The 18,703-nt window shown below is 43.0% G+C and overlaps 1 protein-coding gene and 1 long non-coding RNA gene across 2 annotated transcripts in view; one reads left to right on the forward strand and one right to left on the reverse strand.

Moving 5' to 3' along the window:
* Positions 1-11,811, reverse strand: part of LOC125148032 (uncharacterized) — an 87,130-nt gene extending 75,319 nt beyond the window's left edge. The window contains exons 1-3 of the long non-coding RNA XR_007145391.1: positions 10,749-11,811; positions 3,761-4,036; positions 1,070-1,394 (exon numbers count right to left, since the gene is read on the reverse strand). This is a non-coding gene — a long non-coding RNA (uncharacterized LOC125148032). The remainder of the gene's footprint in view (positions 1-1,069; positions 1,395-3,760; positions 4,037-10,748) is intronic.
* Positions 11,653-18,703, forward strand: part of MINPP1 (multiple inositol-polyphosphate phosphatase 1) — a 47,745-nt gene continuing 40,694 nt past the window's right edge. The window contains exons 1-2 of the mRNA XM_047825675.1: positions 11,653-12,429; positions 16,151-16,348. Coding sequence (XP_047681631.1) covers positions 11,793-12,429; positions 16,151-16,348 — 835 coding nt within the window. The 5' untranslated portion in view covers positions 11,653-11,792. The remainder of the gene's footprint in view (positions 12,430-16,150; positions 16,349-18,703) is intronic.

Here is an 18,703-nt window from a genome sequence, read left to right on the forward strand (position 1 = left end):
TATGCTGTTTTTTTATTGCCGTAGTCAGTAGTAATATCTCCTCTTTCACTTCTGATTTTAGTAGTTTAAGTATTCTTTTGAAACAGTTTTTGGTTTCATTGATTCTATTGTTTTTGCATTGTCTATTTATTTCTGCTCTAATCCTTATTATTATTACTTTTTCCCTCAAACTCAATTTAACATATCCAGGAATTAATTTTTTCCTTAAATGCCTAAAACATAAAAATAAATAAATACCTCTGTGCCATCAGAGAAAGAATAGCCTATTTGTTAGATTTACTGCTTAATCCACATGAACAGCTCTCATATAACAAATAGAATATTACTATGTCTTTATGAAGATGTTCAAAAAAGGCTTAATTAACGTCACGGGAGAGAACAGCCCCAGACTGGATTAAGCCATTTGCTTAAGACTTGTGTCCAGCTGAGAGAGACCAATGCCATGAGCCTCTTGGGTATTTACAGGAAAAACTGAAACCAAGCCTCTCATTTTTAGACTATGATGTCATCATGAAACACCTTATAACTGGGTCTGGTTCTGAAGAAGACAAGCATGGCAAGAGTCTGATATCCTATGAACAACGATTCCTCCCCTTGAGGGAAAAGCATGGATCTAAGTGATGCCAGTATGGTAACGTGGATTCCACCACTCTCCCCAGAGATGTGGCTCATAAGTCCCTAGGACTGGCTTTCTAGGGCTGTGCTTGGGAGAGTTGCCTTCTCTGTGAGGTTCAATTGGATCTCCTGCTTAGCCTTCACACTTCACCTTGTCTGACCCAGATTACCGTCACCGCCCACACACCTCCTCTTCTTCCCTGTGCTTCTCATGCTTCGTAAACCATGATCATTCTGAGTGAGAGACCTCGGTCTAAGGAGCTGGGATAAGAAAGTCACCATCTGGGATTTGCTTTTATTCTCAAGAGGTGACTTCAGCAAGATCAAGAAAGGCACAACAGGACGTTTAACCTAAGGGGCTAATGAGGCTTAATGGGCACTTATACCAATTAGGAGACTTTCTGCGGAGAATAATGAGACAAAGGGTAGTTTAAACAGTAAAGATGGGTATTACCTTAGACGCCAGGAAGCCCACGGTAAGCACACTCCTGGGTTACTTGATCAGCTCCACAGTATCACGAAGGACTCAGGTCCACATTCAGCCGTGTCATCTTGCTGTGTTGGTCTTGTCTGCAAGCTGCCTCCTGTCTGCTTGCAAGATGCCCGCGGCAGGTCCCGTCATCACATCTGGGTGTGACAATGACCAGGGCAGTTGCCTCTTCCTTATGTATACTGTTCTCACTCACTTTAAGAATGAAGTTTTTTTTAAGATTATATTTAAAATTATTGGCATCTCTGTGCTGTCCATCTCTTTCGTCTTTGCGAACCATCAGTCCAATCTATCAAAAACAAAATGTTGGTGTAAAATAAATTTTTTTAAATAAGTTTCACGGAATAGTTGTTGAGTGAGCTGGGGATTTGAGGTGCACAGAGGGAGAAGTGCATAGACTTTTAGAAGGTGAGGATCTACTGGGGCTTAAATCCTGCAGGAACAGAAATTTGGAACCGGAGGAAAAATTTTGAGTCAGGATTTCTTGGCCTGTTTTTTGTTTCTTTGTTTGTATCTCCTTAATTCTAAAAGAATTGTATTCTATAACTTGCCTTGGCTAAGTTTTCTTAATCTTATATTCTAAACTGTCTCATTTAATCAATAAGAAGTACTCCACCATCTTTCAAATACCCATTTTAGGCATTTCATTCACTGAATACCATCTCCTTTCCTTCCAGAATATTGAACTGTGCCAACTGCAATACTCCTTTGAGTCATTAGGATCTCCAATCCACTGATCCTATAAAGTGTTGAGTGTTTATTGCCCCATCACTCGTCTTTTTTAGAACCAAAACAACTTTCTCAGAAACTGCTCAGTAGATGGTCCTTCATATCTCAGTGCCTAGAATTGAATGACATGTTCTTTTTTTTTTTTTTTTTAGAGAGAGAGAGAGGGCACAAGTGAGTGAGGGGCAGAGAGAAAGAGGGAGAGAGAAAGACAGAATCCTATGAGAGGCAGAGAGGGAGAGGGAGGGAGAGAGAAGCAGGATTCACCTGAAGTGGGGCATGAGCTCACCCAAAGCATGGCTCGAGATCACTCCCATGAGGGACTCAGACTCACAAACCGTGAGATCATGATCTGAGCTGAAGTCAGATTCAGATACCTAATGACTAAGCCACCCAGGTGCCTGACATGCTCTTTATTTAACCAAAACTGGCAAGAACAATATAGTTACCAGGATTGGTTTAAACCAATCAGGACTCTTCCCTTAAGTGGGGACAGAGTGACCTTCCTTGAAGGTGAATACGTACACACATTGATTCCAAGAAAAAAGGCAGAATGAATGTTGAGTGGTTTACTAATAGTAACTATTATAGCGTTATACGCAATATTTATACTTTTAGCCCCAGCTACAAATGACACTTTTTGAGGTCACTGTTCATTTGTAAGGAATGGGGTAGGTGTCAGGAAAAGAAACACAAAGATGGCTCTTTCCACTGAAACATTCCAGAACTGGTTCTACTAAGTAGTAGTTAGATGAGATGACTTTAGACAAGGCACCTAACCTTTGTTTTGATTTCCACATCCACAATGTCATGGATATCTGGGAAGGTAATTACATTGCATAAATACAAAGCAATATTATTACCACATTTCACCTTCCCATACTGTCTGCTCTATGTCATTTATTCATTCATACTTACACCCTTTTAACAAATAATTGCTGACAGTCTACTTAATGCAAGGCATGAATATCTGAGAATCAACCAAGTTTTCACCATGGCTCTTGCATCTAAGGTATTAACTAATGAATGATTTAGCAGTAACTGCTTTATCTCCTAGAGTACAGAATCAGACAAGGCAGTGCAAGATATAAGACAAAAAAGGCGGGGGAATGACGGGTGTTGTTTATGGAACCATAATGATTGCTTCAGTTGGAGCAGTTATCCTGTTTACTAAAGATGCTGCCACCAAGTATGTGAGTTCATAGATGCCTACACTGCTTTCCTAGTTTAGAAACACCTACTGATACACAGGATAGGCAAAGCAACCCAACCCAAGAAATACGGGTTTATGTTACAAGAAAACAGTGACAAAACCTGAAAGATTGGTTCATGCGTGGGCCAGTGAGACAACGTGAAACTTATTAATGTATTAAAGAAGAACTAATAAACTTTTCTCTGAAAGTTCTCTGTTCTTGGGAATAAGGAAATAACGATGGCTTTAAAGTCAGCTAACCAATTATCTTAAAGATCTAATCACTCAAAGAGATCTTCCCGTTTTGGAAAGCTAACATTTCGGGGAAAAATAAGATGTTTAAATTATTGCCGTTGTCTATGCTTGTCCTTGAAAAACACAAGGAAGAGGAGAAATTTTTACCAGGATTTAGAACCCATTATTCATCTTTGTGATGGGATAACAAGACATTTTGGAGGGGACTTCTCAAGGAAATGATGTCTCTGAACAACAGTACTGGCATGTACAGGAAAATCCTTGTAGACCAGGACCAGAAAGTAAATAGCAAAGCACAAAAAGAATACTGGCAATTTAAACACTTAAAATAGTTCAATGGATTTAGAACCAACATTCGATGGGAAGGAAGAATTCCCAATATCAAAGTCTTAAGATGTGTCAAGACACTAGACGGGAACTTTTGTCACTGCAAAATAACTCCCATAGCAAGGTATAATAGAGAATGTAAAATAGAAGGTCACCTCCATTATTGTGCACGGTTCAGTGAAGTTTTCTACTCATCAGTTGAAACACAACGTTGTTAAACAATTCAGCGTAGCTTTCATATGCTGGCGAGAAACATAGTGGTCAGCTATCAGTGATGATAGCGTTCCTTTCAAGCCAAGGTAGTTTATCTCTGGAGTCTGGTGGTCTATCGAACCTCCACATTCAAGCAAGGTTGAAGGGACTGCTGTTGAAGCATGGATCGTACCAGCCCCATCCATACATATGGTCCCTTCTTCTTTTGGCTGTTTCTACTGCAATAAAAAACAAATAAGCACTAAATCAATGACCAGGAAAGGAAAAGTGAAACAGCAGGGCAGTAAGATACTAGAGTTAAAGCTTTCTTGGCACAGGCACGAAGTTAGTTGCTTAATGTAGTTGTGAGATCACAAAGATCTATGACAAGCTGGCCATTGTCAGTTTACTTGGCTAAAGGAAAAGCGACAATAAGAAACATCTTAATTGTGCTCAGTAAACATTACATACTGATTTGGGGCCAGGAACTATAGCACATCTTTATGTAAACTGCTTCATTTAATCCTATCAACAACCCTATGATATAGATATTATCCTCAGTTGAGGCAACAGTTTAACTTGCTCCAGATCTCACAGATATTAAGTGATGCAGCTGGAATTTGAAAACCAGAAAGCCTAATTTCAGAAACCACGGTTTAAATTTTTTTTAAGTTTATTTATTTATTTTGAGAGAGGAAGAGACAGCACAAATGGAGGAAGGGCAGAGAGAGGGAGAGAATACCAAGCAGGCTCCACACTGTCAGCACGGAGCCTGATGCAGGCTTGAACTCATGAACCCTGAGATCAGGACCTGAGCCATAACCAAGAGTCAGTCACTTAACTGACTGAGCCACCCAGGCGCCCCCAGAAACCATTTTTTTAATCGATATTTTCTATGCTTACACAGACAGTCTACCCTTCCCCCCATAGTATTTACCCTTTTCCTTTCTTTATTGTTTCTGCATCAGAAAACCATCTTCTTTAGGAACCTTTTTTTTTTTTTTTAATTTTTTTTTAATGTTTATTTATTTTTGAGAAGAGAGAGACAGAGCATGAGGGGGGGAGGAGAGAGAAAGAGGGAGACACAGAATCCGAAGCGGGCTCCAGGCTCTGAGCTGTCAGCACAGAGCCCGACTTGGGGCTCGAACTCACGAACCGTGAGCTCATGACCTGAGCCGAAGTCGGACGCTCAACCGACTGAGCCACCCAGGCGCCCCTAGGAACCTTTTTTAAAAGCATTATAGATGTAACTTAAAATACTATATTTGACATCATGCAATCTTAAAAGTGGAATGACTATTTTAGAAATCCTATGAATAATCTGGGAAAAATACCGTATTCTTTAATATAATGGATGGATTAGAAAAGCTCTACATTTTTTTAAGTTTATGTATTTATTTTGAGAGAGAAAGAGATTGAGAGAGTGGGGAAGAACAGACAGAAAGGGAGAAAGAGAACCCCAAGCAGGCTCCATGCTGTCAGCGCAGAGCCTGATGTGGGGCTCAAACTCCTGAACCAACTCATGAACCGTGAGACCGTACCTGAGCTGCAATCAAGAGTCAGATACTTAACCCACTGAGTCATCCAGATGTCCCAGAAAAGTTCTGCTTAAGACAAATTAGAATAATGTAGAACAACAGAATTGAAATTTTTTCTTTTCCACTCTGGGAGACACAACAGGCAACGTCCACTTCTGGATAACATTGCACTACCGCAAGCAATTCAAGTCTTCTACGCTCTGTTGGATTCCCAGAGCTGACCACCTAACTTTCTGTGTTTCCCATTCCTCTCAGTTGTAAATCCAAGCCATTTCCATATTCTGAAGACCTAAATCCTACTGTCCCATCTCTTTAGTCTTGCATCCTAAGTCATTGAGGAAACTGAGGCCATCAGCTTGAAATCCATTAATTCCCTCCTGCTAAACCAAGAAAATTTATCAACCTGTGCGTCCATCCCTCCAATCTTCTCTTGGAAAATAAGGTCTCCTCTTGTTTCAGTCTAAATCAAGTTCTCTGTGCTCTTGGTTCCATGCTCTGTCACCTCTTCAAGGAACCCAAACCATTAATTTTCCATTCAACTTCTTGTGTTATGGTAGATTTGTCAAATACATTGCTATCATGCTCACAACGCCATAGGAGAGAAGGCAACCCATCCATGGTCTTTGCCAAGGGGCAGCCACGTTTTATACCATGCAAACTCCTGGGTACTAGCTGACTGAGTACGGGTGGCAACTATCTCAAAGAGCAGCCAACATACAGACATGAAACGATGAGCAGGGCCTGTTGCCTAAACAATAATAAGAGAATATTATGAGAAATTATATGCCAATAAAATGGGCACTCTGGAAGAAATGGACAAACTCCATACATATACACTACCAAAACTGAAACAGAAGAAATAGAAAATCTGAACAGACCCATAACCAGTAAAGAAATAGAATTAGTAATCAAAGTCTCCCCAAAAACAAGAGTCCAGGGCCAGATGGATTTCCAGAGGAATTCTACCAAACATTTAAGGAAGAGTTAACACCTATTCTCTTGAAGCTGTTCCAAAACATGGAAATGGAAGGAAAACTTCCAAACTCTTTCTATGAAGCCAGCATTACCTTGATTCCAAAACCAGACAAAGACCCCACTAAAAAGGAGAACTGTAGACCAATTTCCCTGATGAACACAGATGCAAGAATCCTCAGTAAGATATTAGCCAACCAGATCCAGTAATACATTAGAAAATTATTCACCACGACCAAGTGGGATTTCTACCTGGGATGCAGGGCTGGTTCAATATCCACAAAACAATCAATGTGATTCATCATATCAATAAAAGAAAGGACAAGAATCACATGAGTCTCTCAGTAGATGTAGGCAAAATACAACATCCCTTCTTGATAAAAACCCTCAAGAAAGTAGGGATAGAATGATCATACCTCGAGATCATAAAAGCCATATAAGAAAGACCCAACGCTAATATCATCCTCAATGGGGAAAAACTGAGAGCTTTCCCCCTAAGGTCAGGAACAAGACACGGATGTCCACTCTCGCCACTGTTATTCAACATAGTATTGGAAGTCTTCGCCTCTGCAATCAGACAACACAAAGAAATACAAGGCATCCAAATCGGCCAGGAGGAGGTCAAACTTTCACTCTTCACAGATGACATGATACTCTATATGGAAAACCCTAAAAGATTCCACCAAAAGACTGCTAGAACTGATTCATGAATTCAGCAAAGTTGCTTGATATAAAATCAATGCACAGAAATCAGTCGCATTCCTATACACCAGCAATGAAGCAACAGAAAGAGAAATCAAGGAATCGATCCCATTTACAATGCACCAAAAACCATAAAATACCTAGGAATAAATATAACCAACGAGGTGAAAAATCTAAACACTGAAAACTATAGAAAGCTTATGAAAGAAATTGAAGAAGGCACAAAAAAATGGAAAAAGATTCCATGCTCCTGGATAGGAAGAACAAATATTGTTAAAATGTCGATACCACCCAAAGCAATCTACATATTCAATGGAATCCCTATCAAAATAACACCAGCATTCTTCAGAGAGCTAGAACAAATAATCCTAAAATTTGTATGGAACCAGAAAAGACCCCGAATAGCCAAAGCAATCTTGAAAAAGAAAACTAAAGCAGGAGGCATCACAATCCCAGACTTCAAGCTATATTACAAAGCTGTCATCATCAAGACAGTATGGTACTGGCACAAGAACAGACACTCAGATCAATGGAACAGAATAGAGAACCCAGAAATGGACCCACAAACGTATGGCCAACTAATCTTTGACAAAGCAGGAAAGAATATTCAGTGCAATACAGTTTCTTCAGCAAATGGTGCTGGGAAAACTGGACAGCGACATGCAGAAAAATGAACCTGGACCACTTTCTTACACCAGACACAAAAATAAACTCAAAGTGGATGAAAGACCTAAATGTAAGACAGGAAACCATCAAAATCCTCAAGGAGAAAGCAGGCAAAAACCTCTTTGATCTTGGCCGCAGCAACTTCTTACTCAACACGTCTCCAGAGGCAAGGGAAACAAAGGCAAAAAATGAACTATTGGGACCTCATCAAGATAAAAAGCTTCTGCACAGAGAAAACAATCAGCAAAACTAAAAGGCAACCAACAGAATGGGAGAAGATATTTGCAAATGACGTATCAGAAAAAGGGTTAGTATCCAAAATCTATAAAGAACTTATCAAATTCGACACCCAAAAAACAAATAATACAGTGAAGAAATGGGCAAAAGACATGAAGAGACACTTCTCCAAAGAAGACATCCAGATGGCTAACAGATGCATGAAAAGATGCTCAACATCGTTCATCATCTGGGAAATACAAATTCAAACCACAATGAGATACCACACCTGTCAGAATGGCTCACATTAACAACTCAAGCAACAAGAGATGTTGGCGAGGATGCGGAGAGAGAGGATCTCTTTTGCATTGTTGGAATGCAGGCTGGTGCAGCCACTCTGGAAAACAGTATGGAGGTTCCCCAAAAAACTAAAAATCTAACTACCCTACAACCCAGCAATTGCACTACTAGGCATTTATCCAAGGGATACAGGTGTTCTGTTTCAAAGGGACACATGCACCCCCATGTTTATAGCAGCAGTATCCACAATAGCCAAAGTATGGAAAGAGCCCAAATGTCCATCGATGGATGACTGGATAAAGAAAATGTGATATATATATATATATATATATATATATATATATATATATATGATGGATATATGATGGAGTATTACTCGGCAATCAAAAAGAATGAAATCTTGCCATTTGCAACTACGTAGATGGAACTAGAGGGTATTATGCTAAGCGAAATTAGTCAGAGAAAGACAAAAATCATATGACTTCACTCCTATGAGGACTTTAAGAGACAAAACAGATGAACATAAGGGAAGGGAAACAAAAATAATATAAAAACAGAGAGGGGGACAAAACAGAAGAGACTCATAAATATGGAGAACAAACAGGGTTACTGGAGGGGTTGTGGGAGGGGGGATGGGCTAAATGGGTAAGGGGCACTAAGGAATCTCCTCCTGAAATCATTGTTGCACTAGATGCTAACTAACTTGGATGTAAAAAAAAAAAGAATGCCAAAAAAAAAAAAGACTTCTCAAAAGCTACTCACTGCTTTAAAAATAAGAAACACATTTTAATTAAGATGAGATTTTTATTATTAGAAAATTATGAAATGATCTTTTTTTTTTAATTCTTTTTTTTTCAACGTTTTATTTTATTTTTGGGACAGAGAGAGACAGAGCATGAATGGGGGAGGGGCAGAGAGAGAGGGAGACACAGAATCGGAAACAGGCTCCAGGCTCTGAGCCGTCAGCCCAGAGCCCGACGCAGGGCTCGAACTCACGGACCGCGAGATCGTGACCTGGCTGAAGTCGGACGCTTAACCGACTGCGCCACCCAGGCGCCCCAAAAAATTATGAAATGATCTTTGATGCATGTCTTTTGAAAGTCATTCACTTTAATGTTCAAAAGTAAGGTGATACATTGTAATTGTTAGAGAGTTCTGCATCTTAGTGCAGGAATAATAATACATAATATCAGTGAACATTATTAATGATAAAAATACTATTTATAGCACCCTCTTATATGAATTTTAAATGTCATCTCTGATTCGCACAATAATCCCACACTATAGGTTCTAATATTCCTAATTTTCAAATAAGGAAACTAAGGCTCAGAGCACTTGAGTTACTTCCCAAGATCACTCAGTTAATGCTGGGCCGAGCTTGGAGTCTGGATCTAAAGCTTCTATATATATTCATTGTCCTCTTTATACTATCTCTGGCTTTTTCCTAGCAAAAACCATGAAGGCATTACTTAATTTCATCATTTGTTACCTTGTCATAACATCAAAATGATGGGAATAGGTTTAACAAATATATAAATCAGCATAACACTAGCAGATGAAGAATGAGAATGAGAAGGAAAATAAAATTGGGGGCGCCTGGGTGGCTCAGTCGGGTAAGCCTCTGACTTCAGCTCAGATCGTGATCTCACGGTTCATGAGTTCAAGCCCCACGTCAGGATCTGTGCTGACAGCTCAGAGCCTGGAGCCTGCCCCATATTCTGCGTCTCCCTCTCTCTCCTTGCCCCCCGCCCCCCCCACCCCCACCCCCACTCTGTCTGAAAAATAAATAAACATTTAAAAATTTTTTTTAATTTAAGGAAAAAATCAAGCTGGGGACAAATTTAGTGTAAAAGGATGTATGCCAGTGGTTCTGTATGCGGTTACATACACATACAGATCCAAAGATCAGTCATGGGAGGCAATCGTTATTAGGCGCATATATTAAGCAAAACATAACGACATGCATCTGGTACAAATGCTTGCTGAATGCACTTAGAAGTATTACCAAGCATTTCAGCCTATAAAATGTCAAGGTTAGGGGTGCCTGAATGGCTCAGTCCATTAAGCATCTGACTCTTGATTTTGGCTTAGATCATGATCTCACTGTTAGTGACACGGAGCCCTGAGCCCAGCTCTGCACTGACAGTGTGGAGCCTGCCTGTGATTCTTTCTTTCTCTCTCTCTCTCTCCCCGTCCCTTCCCTGCTCGCATGCTCCCCACCCCTTGCTCTCAAAATAAATAAACTTTTTTGCTTTTAATGTAAGGGTTAGGAAGTCTGCAAAGAAAAGGTTCACCAAATGTTAATTTGAGTCAAGTTCTTGATCAGTGGCCACAAATATTCAGACGTTCTACAAAATGGCCTAACAAAAAAAGAACACTTGTCCATGTGAAGATGACTTCCTGCTACGAATGTCTTAAAATTTGCAGCGTCCCAAGTTAGAATCTATTGGTGATTTTCCACCATTTTCTTCAGTGGCGAACATTCAGAGGCACACCTCTCTGAACCAGAGAGCCACTTACGCAAGGAGAAAAGAGGTAAAGAGGGACGCGGGCTTACCAGGGGCAGCGTGGTAGCTAGCGTCTTTGAAAGAAACGCGACCTTACAAAAACAGGATCCAAATTTCCTTCAATTTTCATCACCGTAGGACTTCTTCAATCTTTACTCTTTTCCCAACTGGCGCACGAAATGGTGTTCAAGTGGAGAAACCAAAGTGTGGTTCCGATTTATCATTTCCGCCTTTTTCTTGGAGCAAAGATTCTGAGCAAGAACGTATGAACAAACCCAGCCGCTGACTGGAGTATGTAATTACATGGGCGCAGAGTTTGCTCCATATAGCAGGTTAGCTCACACTTAGTAACGCAGTCAACCTGCTGGGCTGTGACTCAGTGCGCCCAGGAGATGACGGTCGCTGTGTCTCCGCTCTGTAAGCCTCTGGTATCAACGAGCACAATCCCGGGGTGCTGCCTGGCTGAGGTCACCTCCTCTGGCCCAGGTCCCGATACCACCAAAGGCTCGGGAATTAGACTTCCGGCAGGACAGAGCCCCTTTCGGGTCCCCCTTGCGCCTCGCCGTGTGCTAATTTCAGACTGCAACCCGAGAAGAGCCTGGGACTTCTGGAGGCACGCCGGGGCGGGGCCCGAGGAGCTACATTTTTGAACAACCGCCTCAGGTGCCCTGGCCGTGGGTGGTTCAAACACGACGTTTTCAGACACGCAGATGGGCGGGGCGGGGGCACGAGTCAGCCTCGGGAGACTCGGGCTCAGTCCCGACGCATTCCCGCCGTAGAAATTCAAAGAGCGGGGGCGCCCTCGAGTCATCCTGGGAGGCGCCTGCTACGCGGAAGCTCGCCCACGCCGGAGGCCAAGCCGACGCCGGCTGCCCCTCAGCCACAGGTCTCCGAAGCTCCGCGAGCGGCCGTCCCGGGGCCACCGGAGCCACAGGCGTCCCGAGCCCCTCGGCGCTCCCCGCCCGCGCGCCCGCGCCGCGCGGCGAATCCTGGGGGCGCAGGCCGGAAGCGCCGTCCGGACCCGCCCCCTGCCCGCCGGAGCCGGAAGTTGCGACCCCGGCCCGCACGTCGCCCCTCGCGGGCCGCGCCGCACCATGCTCCGTGGCCCCCCGCGCCTCCTCAAGGTCTCCGTGGCACCGGTCGCGGCCCTGGCTGTGGCGCTGCTCTCGTCGCTCTCGCGCTGCTCCCTCCTGGAGCCGGACGACCCCGCGGCCTCCGCGCTCAGCCCCTACTTCGGCACCAAGACCCGCTACGAGGATGCCAACCCCGGGCTGCTGCCGGACCCCGAGGCGCCGCGGAGGGACCCCGAGCTGCTGGAGGACGCCTGCACGCCGGTGCAGCTGGTCGCCCTCATCCGCCACGGCACCCGCTACCCCACGGCCAAGCAGATCCGCAAACTGCGGCAGCTGCACGGCCTGCTGCAGGCCCGCCCGTCCGGCGACGGCCGCGCGGGCCCCGCCGGCGGCCGCGACCTGGGCGCCGCGCTGGCCGACTGGCCGCTGTGGTACGCGGACTGGATGGACGGGCAGCTGGTGGAGAAGGGGCGGCAGGACATGCGACAGCTGGCGCTGCGCCTGGCCTCCCTCTTCCCGGCCCTGTTCAGCCTCGAGAACTACGGCCGCCTGCAGCTGGTCACCAGCTCCAAACACCGCTGCGTGGACAGCGGCGCCGCCTTCCTGCAGGGGCTGTGGGAGCACTACCACCCCGGCTTGCCGCCGCCCGACGTCGCAGGTGACAGCCCGGGCCCGGGGCGGGGCCCCCTGCCTGGGTTCCTCCGCGCTCCGTGTCTTCCCCAGCCGCCGGCTCACCTCACCACCCCCCGTCTCCGGAGCCCCGGCTCCTCTCCGGGCTCCCCTCACCTCCCTCTGTGCCCCGGAGCCTCCGCCCCTCCCCGGACTCAGCTCACCTCGCCCGCCCCCCACCCAGCACCCCTTCAAGACTTAGCGGCCTCCGGCTTCCAGCACACATTCATTTGTCCTTTGATCAGGTGTGGGCGGGACACAGCCGTAGGTGTTGGGGCGTTCGACCAGAAAGGAGACGGAGGGGGGCACTCTTTGATCCACCGTTCCCTAATAGAAGTGCGCACCCTCTGAGCACCCACCTTCGCCTTTCCTCCCTCCCTGGCAGCTAGTTCCATAGTTGTGTAGTCGCGCGCACTTGGTAAATACAACCTAGGACTTTTCTTCCTCGGGCTTTGCTTCTGATACTATTGGGTTGTTTTGTTTTGTTTTCCTTTTTACGTGCTGGTTCTTGACCCACATCCTGCTATAAGGAAGCTACTCTCAAACTTTCTTTACTGCTGTGCTTTTGATGAGGTTTTGGGCGATGGTGGGGTCGTCCAGAGCCTACGGCCAAGAAAATTCTTGAAGACGTCTTTGGTGCAAAAAGATGATTTTATTAAAGCAGGGGACAGGACCCGTGGTCAGGAAGAGCTGCACTGGGGTTGTGAAGAATGGCTGGTTTTATACTCCGGAGATGGGGAGATAAAGTCAAAAGGGAGGCCTCCAGAGGGACTTGGATGCTCCAGAGGACTCCATTCTAGCTAAGGTTGTTTCCTTTTAGCAAGGCATTAGCAGTAGGGGGTTCTGGAGAAATGTTCTACTCTGTATTTGTCTCCAGTATTTGCCCATGGGCTGCAGGTTTATAAAGAAATTTGATGTTACCTACCATTTCCTTCTGCCTTTGTTCCCCACATCACTACGGAGGGGGGTATTGGGGCTCCAGGAAACTGAGTCTACAGGTTTCTGGAGATTATGCTGTCGATAAGATTTTTTCTTGTATTTACTAAGATATTTGTAAACTGATGGAGACTCCTGTCCCGTATGACTGTGATCTCTATCAGTTAGCCATTTGTTTCCTTTCCTGTCCTTTGTCCTTGGTCACCAGGAGAGCCTGAGGACTATCACACAGATCCCACCTGCAGGGGGCAGAATGGGGGGGGGTGTGCTAGCTTGCATTTTGTCCTCAGCCCGCCCCAGGCTCCCTCATCACTTTTTTCTCTGTTTTGTTCTTGTATGTACTGTAGAGTACCATCCCTTAGCTCTGATTCACGGTCGCGCTCAGTTCTCTCCTAATTTATTCCATCACTTACTCTTTTGCAAAATAAGAGAGACCGTCTATTCCACAGGTGAAGAAGCCGGGCCCCAGAATATGCCTTGTTGATTGTCCTTGGTGAGTTTGAGGACTAGAGTCAGGCCAGGAATCAGTGTCTTCTTTTTCTCCCTCCAACCGGTGCCTTTTTTTCCCCCTTCAGAAAATTTTTTTTTTTTTTAATTTTTTTTTCAACGTTTATTTATTTTTGGGACAGAGAGAGACAGAGCATGAACGGGGGAGGGGCAGAGAGAGAGGGAGACACAGAATCGGAAACAGGCTCCAGGCTCTGAGCCATCGGCCCAGAGCCCGACGTGGGGCTCGAACTCACGGACCGCGAGATCGTGACCTGGCTGAAGTCGGACGCTTAACCGACTGCGCCACCCAGGCGCCCCTCCCCCTTCAGAAAATTTTTAATAGTCACAGATACTAATCACATACTCTTAAGGCCAGCTACGGTGTAGGCTATGTGCCAGGCATGCCTAACATTTATTTCACTAAATCCTTACAAAAGCTCTCTGAGGTTGGCAGTATTTTCTCCCCACGTAACAGAAGAGGAAATTGAGACACAGAAACACTAAATAATTAGCCTACTTTCATATGGCTAGGTATGGGCCCGGGAGATGTGATTCAGCACGTGGGCTCCTAACCATTATGCCCTGCATTCTACCTTCCATTTGTCCCGTGACTTAAGAATGAAGATGAAAAATACAACGTGCTTGTGCCAAAGAGATGGGCACGTGTTCATGTTTTCTTGGCCACTTTTAAGGTCAGAGATGAGGTGAGACATTGTTTAGCTTTAAACCCCAGTGAAAAGTAAATTAGGAGTAGACTGGTTTGCCGTTTCTCCAGTAGCATTCTCTCAACGAAGCTCAACCATTTCCAGGAGGTCATTCCTGTGTCCTGTTACTGCTGTGCGGGTAACCGTCGGCTGACTTGTGTTTAGTCACTTGTCGAATTGTGCTTTTTAATGATTAACATGAGTGAAGATGCCCCACAAATCTGTGAGCTGAGCGTTAAAAGCAGAACATACTTCAGTGTAGCACAATATATACAGTATATACCAAAAAGGGGCTCCTGGACCTCCTGAGAGGAGTTCTTAGAGATTGAACTCTTTGTCTAGCTACATCATTATAATCCATAGACCGTTGTTTTGCCTGTTGTGTACATCCAGGCTTTTGAGAGAGGCCACTGAGTTAGGTTTTGTATTCTTACAGAAACGGGACAATAGCTTTTTTTGTTTTCTGTTTAAAGAGCAGCCTTAATGAGATAATAGCAAGGATGAAATATCCAGGTCCACTTGGGAAACCATATTTTGAGTCCACAGAGAAAGATGACAAAGGTCACTTACTTCCAAGTCAAGATGTTTTTGGAACTGTAATCCAATTGGCAGTTAAAGTGGGCAAAATTATCCATTTCAGGATCTTCTGAAAATGGATAGACACACATCCATCCATATATTTTTTTCACATCCACATCCAAAGCAAAATAATAACTTCATTCATTTTCTCATTTTGTAGACAGAAGTAGTATTCTTGGTGTTCTTTTCATGGTAAATTGTTGGAGAAATGAGGACTGAAATGGATGTGTTTTGAATATGACCGAAAAAACTTAAAGGGTACCCGGTAGTTAACACATGATTGCAGATGCTTTTACAATACATATTTCCTGCCAAATCAGCGAAATATGTAATTCCCAAGACCTAAATGGAAGGTCTTTGGGAACTTTCATTATAAAATAAGCCAAAATTAGAAGCACCGTGAAATGGAAGACCTGAAACTCTGTTCCTGTATTTTGTGCTGTTGTCAGTAGTTTTTGTCCAAAGCGGAATGTTATGGAAAGTAACAGCGTTGGGCACGTTAATCGAGAAAATAAAACACCCTATTTAGATTTTGGCTTAGGGTAGAAAAACAGATTTGATCGGTTGAATTCGTCTCTCACTTTGTAACTAAGAATTTTGCTAGTTTTCAATTTGCTTCCCCAAGTTTTCTGTGCCTGGCAGAAGTAATACTTAATAGAACACATTTTTGCACTTTTGATGATTTTCGTCTCTATTTTTGTTTTCTTTAAGAAAATACTTATTTCAGCTACCTTTTTTCATTGTGTAGTACTGCATGCGGTAACATTTTATTTTGTATTTGATCCTCTGTTTCTTTAGTCTTCTCTACCACAGACTCTCGTGAATTACGGTCATTCCACAGTTTGACCCTTGCTTGGTCAGTGTGCACTTATTTCAGACACGCCAATAAATAAGCAGGTTTTTAGTGTTCTTTTTCACACTTGAAACGAAATTTTCAATAAGTTGAGATCGTCATTTAGGTCAAAGGTATATATAATAAATAAATAATTTTTTTTCTCTCAGATATGGAGTGTGGACCTCCAAGAATTAATGATAAATTAATGAGGTTCTTCGATCACTGTGAGAAGTTTTTAACTGAAGTGGAAAAGAATGCCACGGCACTTTATCATGTAGAAGCCTTCAAAACGGGACCAGAAATGCAGAACATTTTAAAAAAGGTCGCAGCTACTTTGCAAGTGCCAGTCAACAATTTAAATGCAGGTAATGTGCCCTTATCTTTCATTTGAACTCTGAAATAATTTAAATGTTTCTTGAAGTCTGAAAATGAAAAAATATGGAAGCATAAAGTTATTCCTTTTAAAGGCCCACAATTGATTTTACACTAAGAAGATAATGTGTTCTAGGTCAAGAAAATTGTGTGTCCCGTGCTTAGTGTTTTTAGAGTCATATTCTTCCTTGAACTGTATGTAAATTAATATACAAGAGTCTTGCAATATCCTGGAACTTTTTTATTGAGGGCAGACGTATATAAAGCTTTAACTGTAAGCATACTTTATAAAACAAAAATGTATTTTTGAATTATCTCCCCAAGTGAAATATTATATTAATTTTTCAGCTTTTGAAGCCGTTGAGAAGTATATCCAGATTAATGTTTCAAGAGGGTATTAGAAAGTGAAAAGCAAAGTGCTGTGGGTATTTTGTTTGAGGCTTTTAAGCCTAGAGATGCTAAAAAAAAAAATGAACAGTTGTGTCTCTCAGTAGGTATTGCAGTGGATGGGCTGACTGGCAATTTGTTATGCAACCTGGGACTCTTGAAAGACACTATTAACACTCATGCTGGGAACGCAGGTGGAAAGCCAGGGCACATGGTCACCTACCTATAGGAACTTAAGAAAAAGTAATAAGATTTTCCCCTGATTTCTAAGAATTTATAAATCACACTACAGAAGTTGACAAATGTGCATACAAAGATTGTGGATTTCATATGTTGTAAATAAGTTTCCAAAAGACTAGAAGTAGCAGATGAGGGAGAAAAAGATTAGAATCATGGAGCCTGAATGCTTTGTAAGCATCAAAATAGCAAAGATGCGAGACTAGCGTTTAAAATTGAATTTTTTCTCTTTCCTTAAAGGTGCTAAACATTGAGATCACCTATAGAGCTTTAAAAATTATTTATTTTAGGGGCACTTGGCTGGCTCAGTCAGTAGGGCATGTGACTGGATCACAGGGTGGTAAGGTCAGACCCCACGTTGAATGTGGAGATTGCTTGAAAATAAAATCTTGTTTTTAAAAAAAAAAAAAAATGTGTGTGTATATATATATATATATATATATACACACACACACACACAAGATATATAAAAAATATATATATATATATCTTGTATATATATACGTTTTTTTTTTTTTAATGTTGATTTTTGAGAGAGAGACCAAGACAGGGTACTAGCAGAGGAGGAACAGAGAGAGACAGAGACTCAGAATCCAAAGCAGGCTTCACGCTCTGAGCCAACGCGGGGCAGGAACTCACAAGGTGTGAGATCATGACCTGAGCTGAAGTCAGACGCCTAAACGACTGAGCCACCCAGGCGCCCTGCAAATAAAACCTTTAAAACAATCAATTATTTAATGAGAAGCCATTTAAACATATAAATAGTCATAAAGTCTAATCTAATGAACGTCAGTATACCCACAACTCAGTTTTAATCAAATTTTAACATGTTGCAGTGAGTCGCTTTAAATCCTTTGAGGTCCTTTGGTCCTTCTCAGGATTTCATTCCTCTTCTTTTTTTCCCAGCGGTAACCATTGTCACGAACTGAGCGTTTAAATCATCCCATGCCAGTTATTATATTTAGGTTCCTGTACATAAATGGGATATCATTTTGCAGGTTTTAAAACTTTCGTGAATGGTATCAAACTATGATAGCAGTCTGAAATTCAATTTTAATTCACCTTTTTATTTTTCATTTAATGTGTGTGATTTTAGTCTTACATTTTAAACTTCTGTACGGAATTCCATTATATAACTATAGTAGTGTCTAGCCGTTATTCTGTTAGTGGGTGGTAAGACCGAAGATTTTTTAAAAAACGATATTTAGGGGCGCCTGGGTGGCTCAGTCGGTTAAGCAGCCGACCTCGGCTCAGGTCACGAGCTCACCGTTTGTGAGTTTGAGCCCCACGTCAGGCTCTGTGCTGAGAGCTCAGAGCCTGGAGCCTGCTTCGGATTCTGTGTCTCCCTCTCTCTCTCTGCTCTTCCCCCGCTCGTGCTCTGTCTCTCTCTCCTTCAAAAATAAATAAACATTAAAAAAAAAAAATTTGTAAAAACAATGGTCTCTGGAAACAGGTGTTGTGTTTTACTGTGGAGTAGCTGAGAGCAACTTCTCTCTGGAGGCTCTAAGCGTGGTTGTTGAAATCATGGGTTCTGGAGTTGGACTGTTTCCATTTGAATCTTGACCCTGTTATACTATCGACTAACTCTCTGGTCTTTGGCAAGTTCCTTAATATCTCTAGGCCGTAGTTTTTCCTCTGTAAAATGGGTATAGGAATTGTACCTTTCTTTTAGGATTATCGCAAGGATTCTTTAATTCACATAAAGCGTTAGCACACTGCCTGGC

The sequence above is a fragment of the Prionailurus viverrinus genome, chromosome D2 (genome assembly GCF_022837055.1).
Source record: "Prionailurus viverrinus isolate Anna chromosome D2, UM_Priviv_1.0, whole genome shotgun sequence".
In the NCBI taxonomy this organism is placed as follows: domain Eukaryota; kingdom Metazoa; phylum Chordata; class Mammalia; order Carnivora; family Felidae; genus Prionailurus; species Prionailurus viverrinus.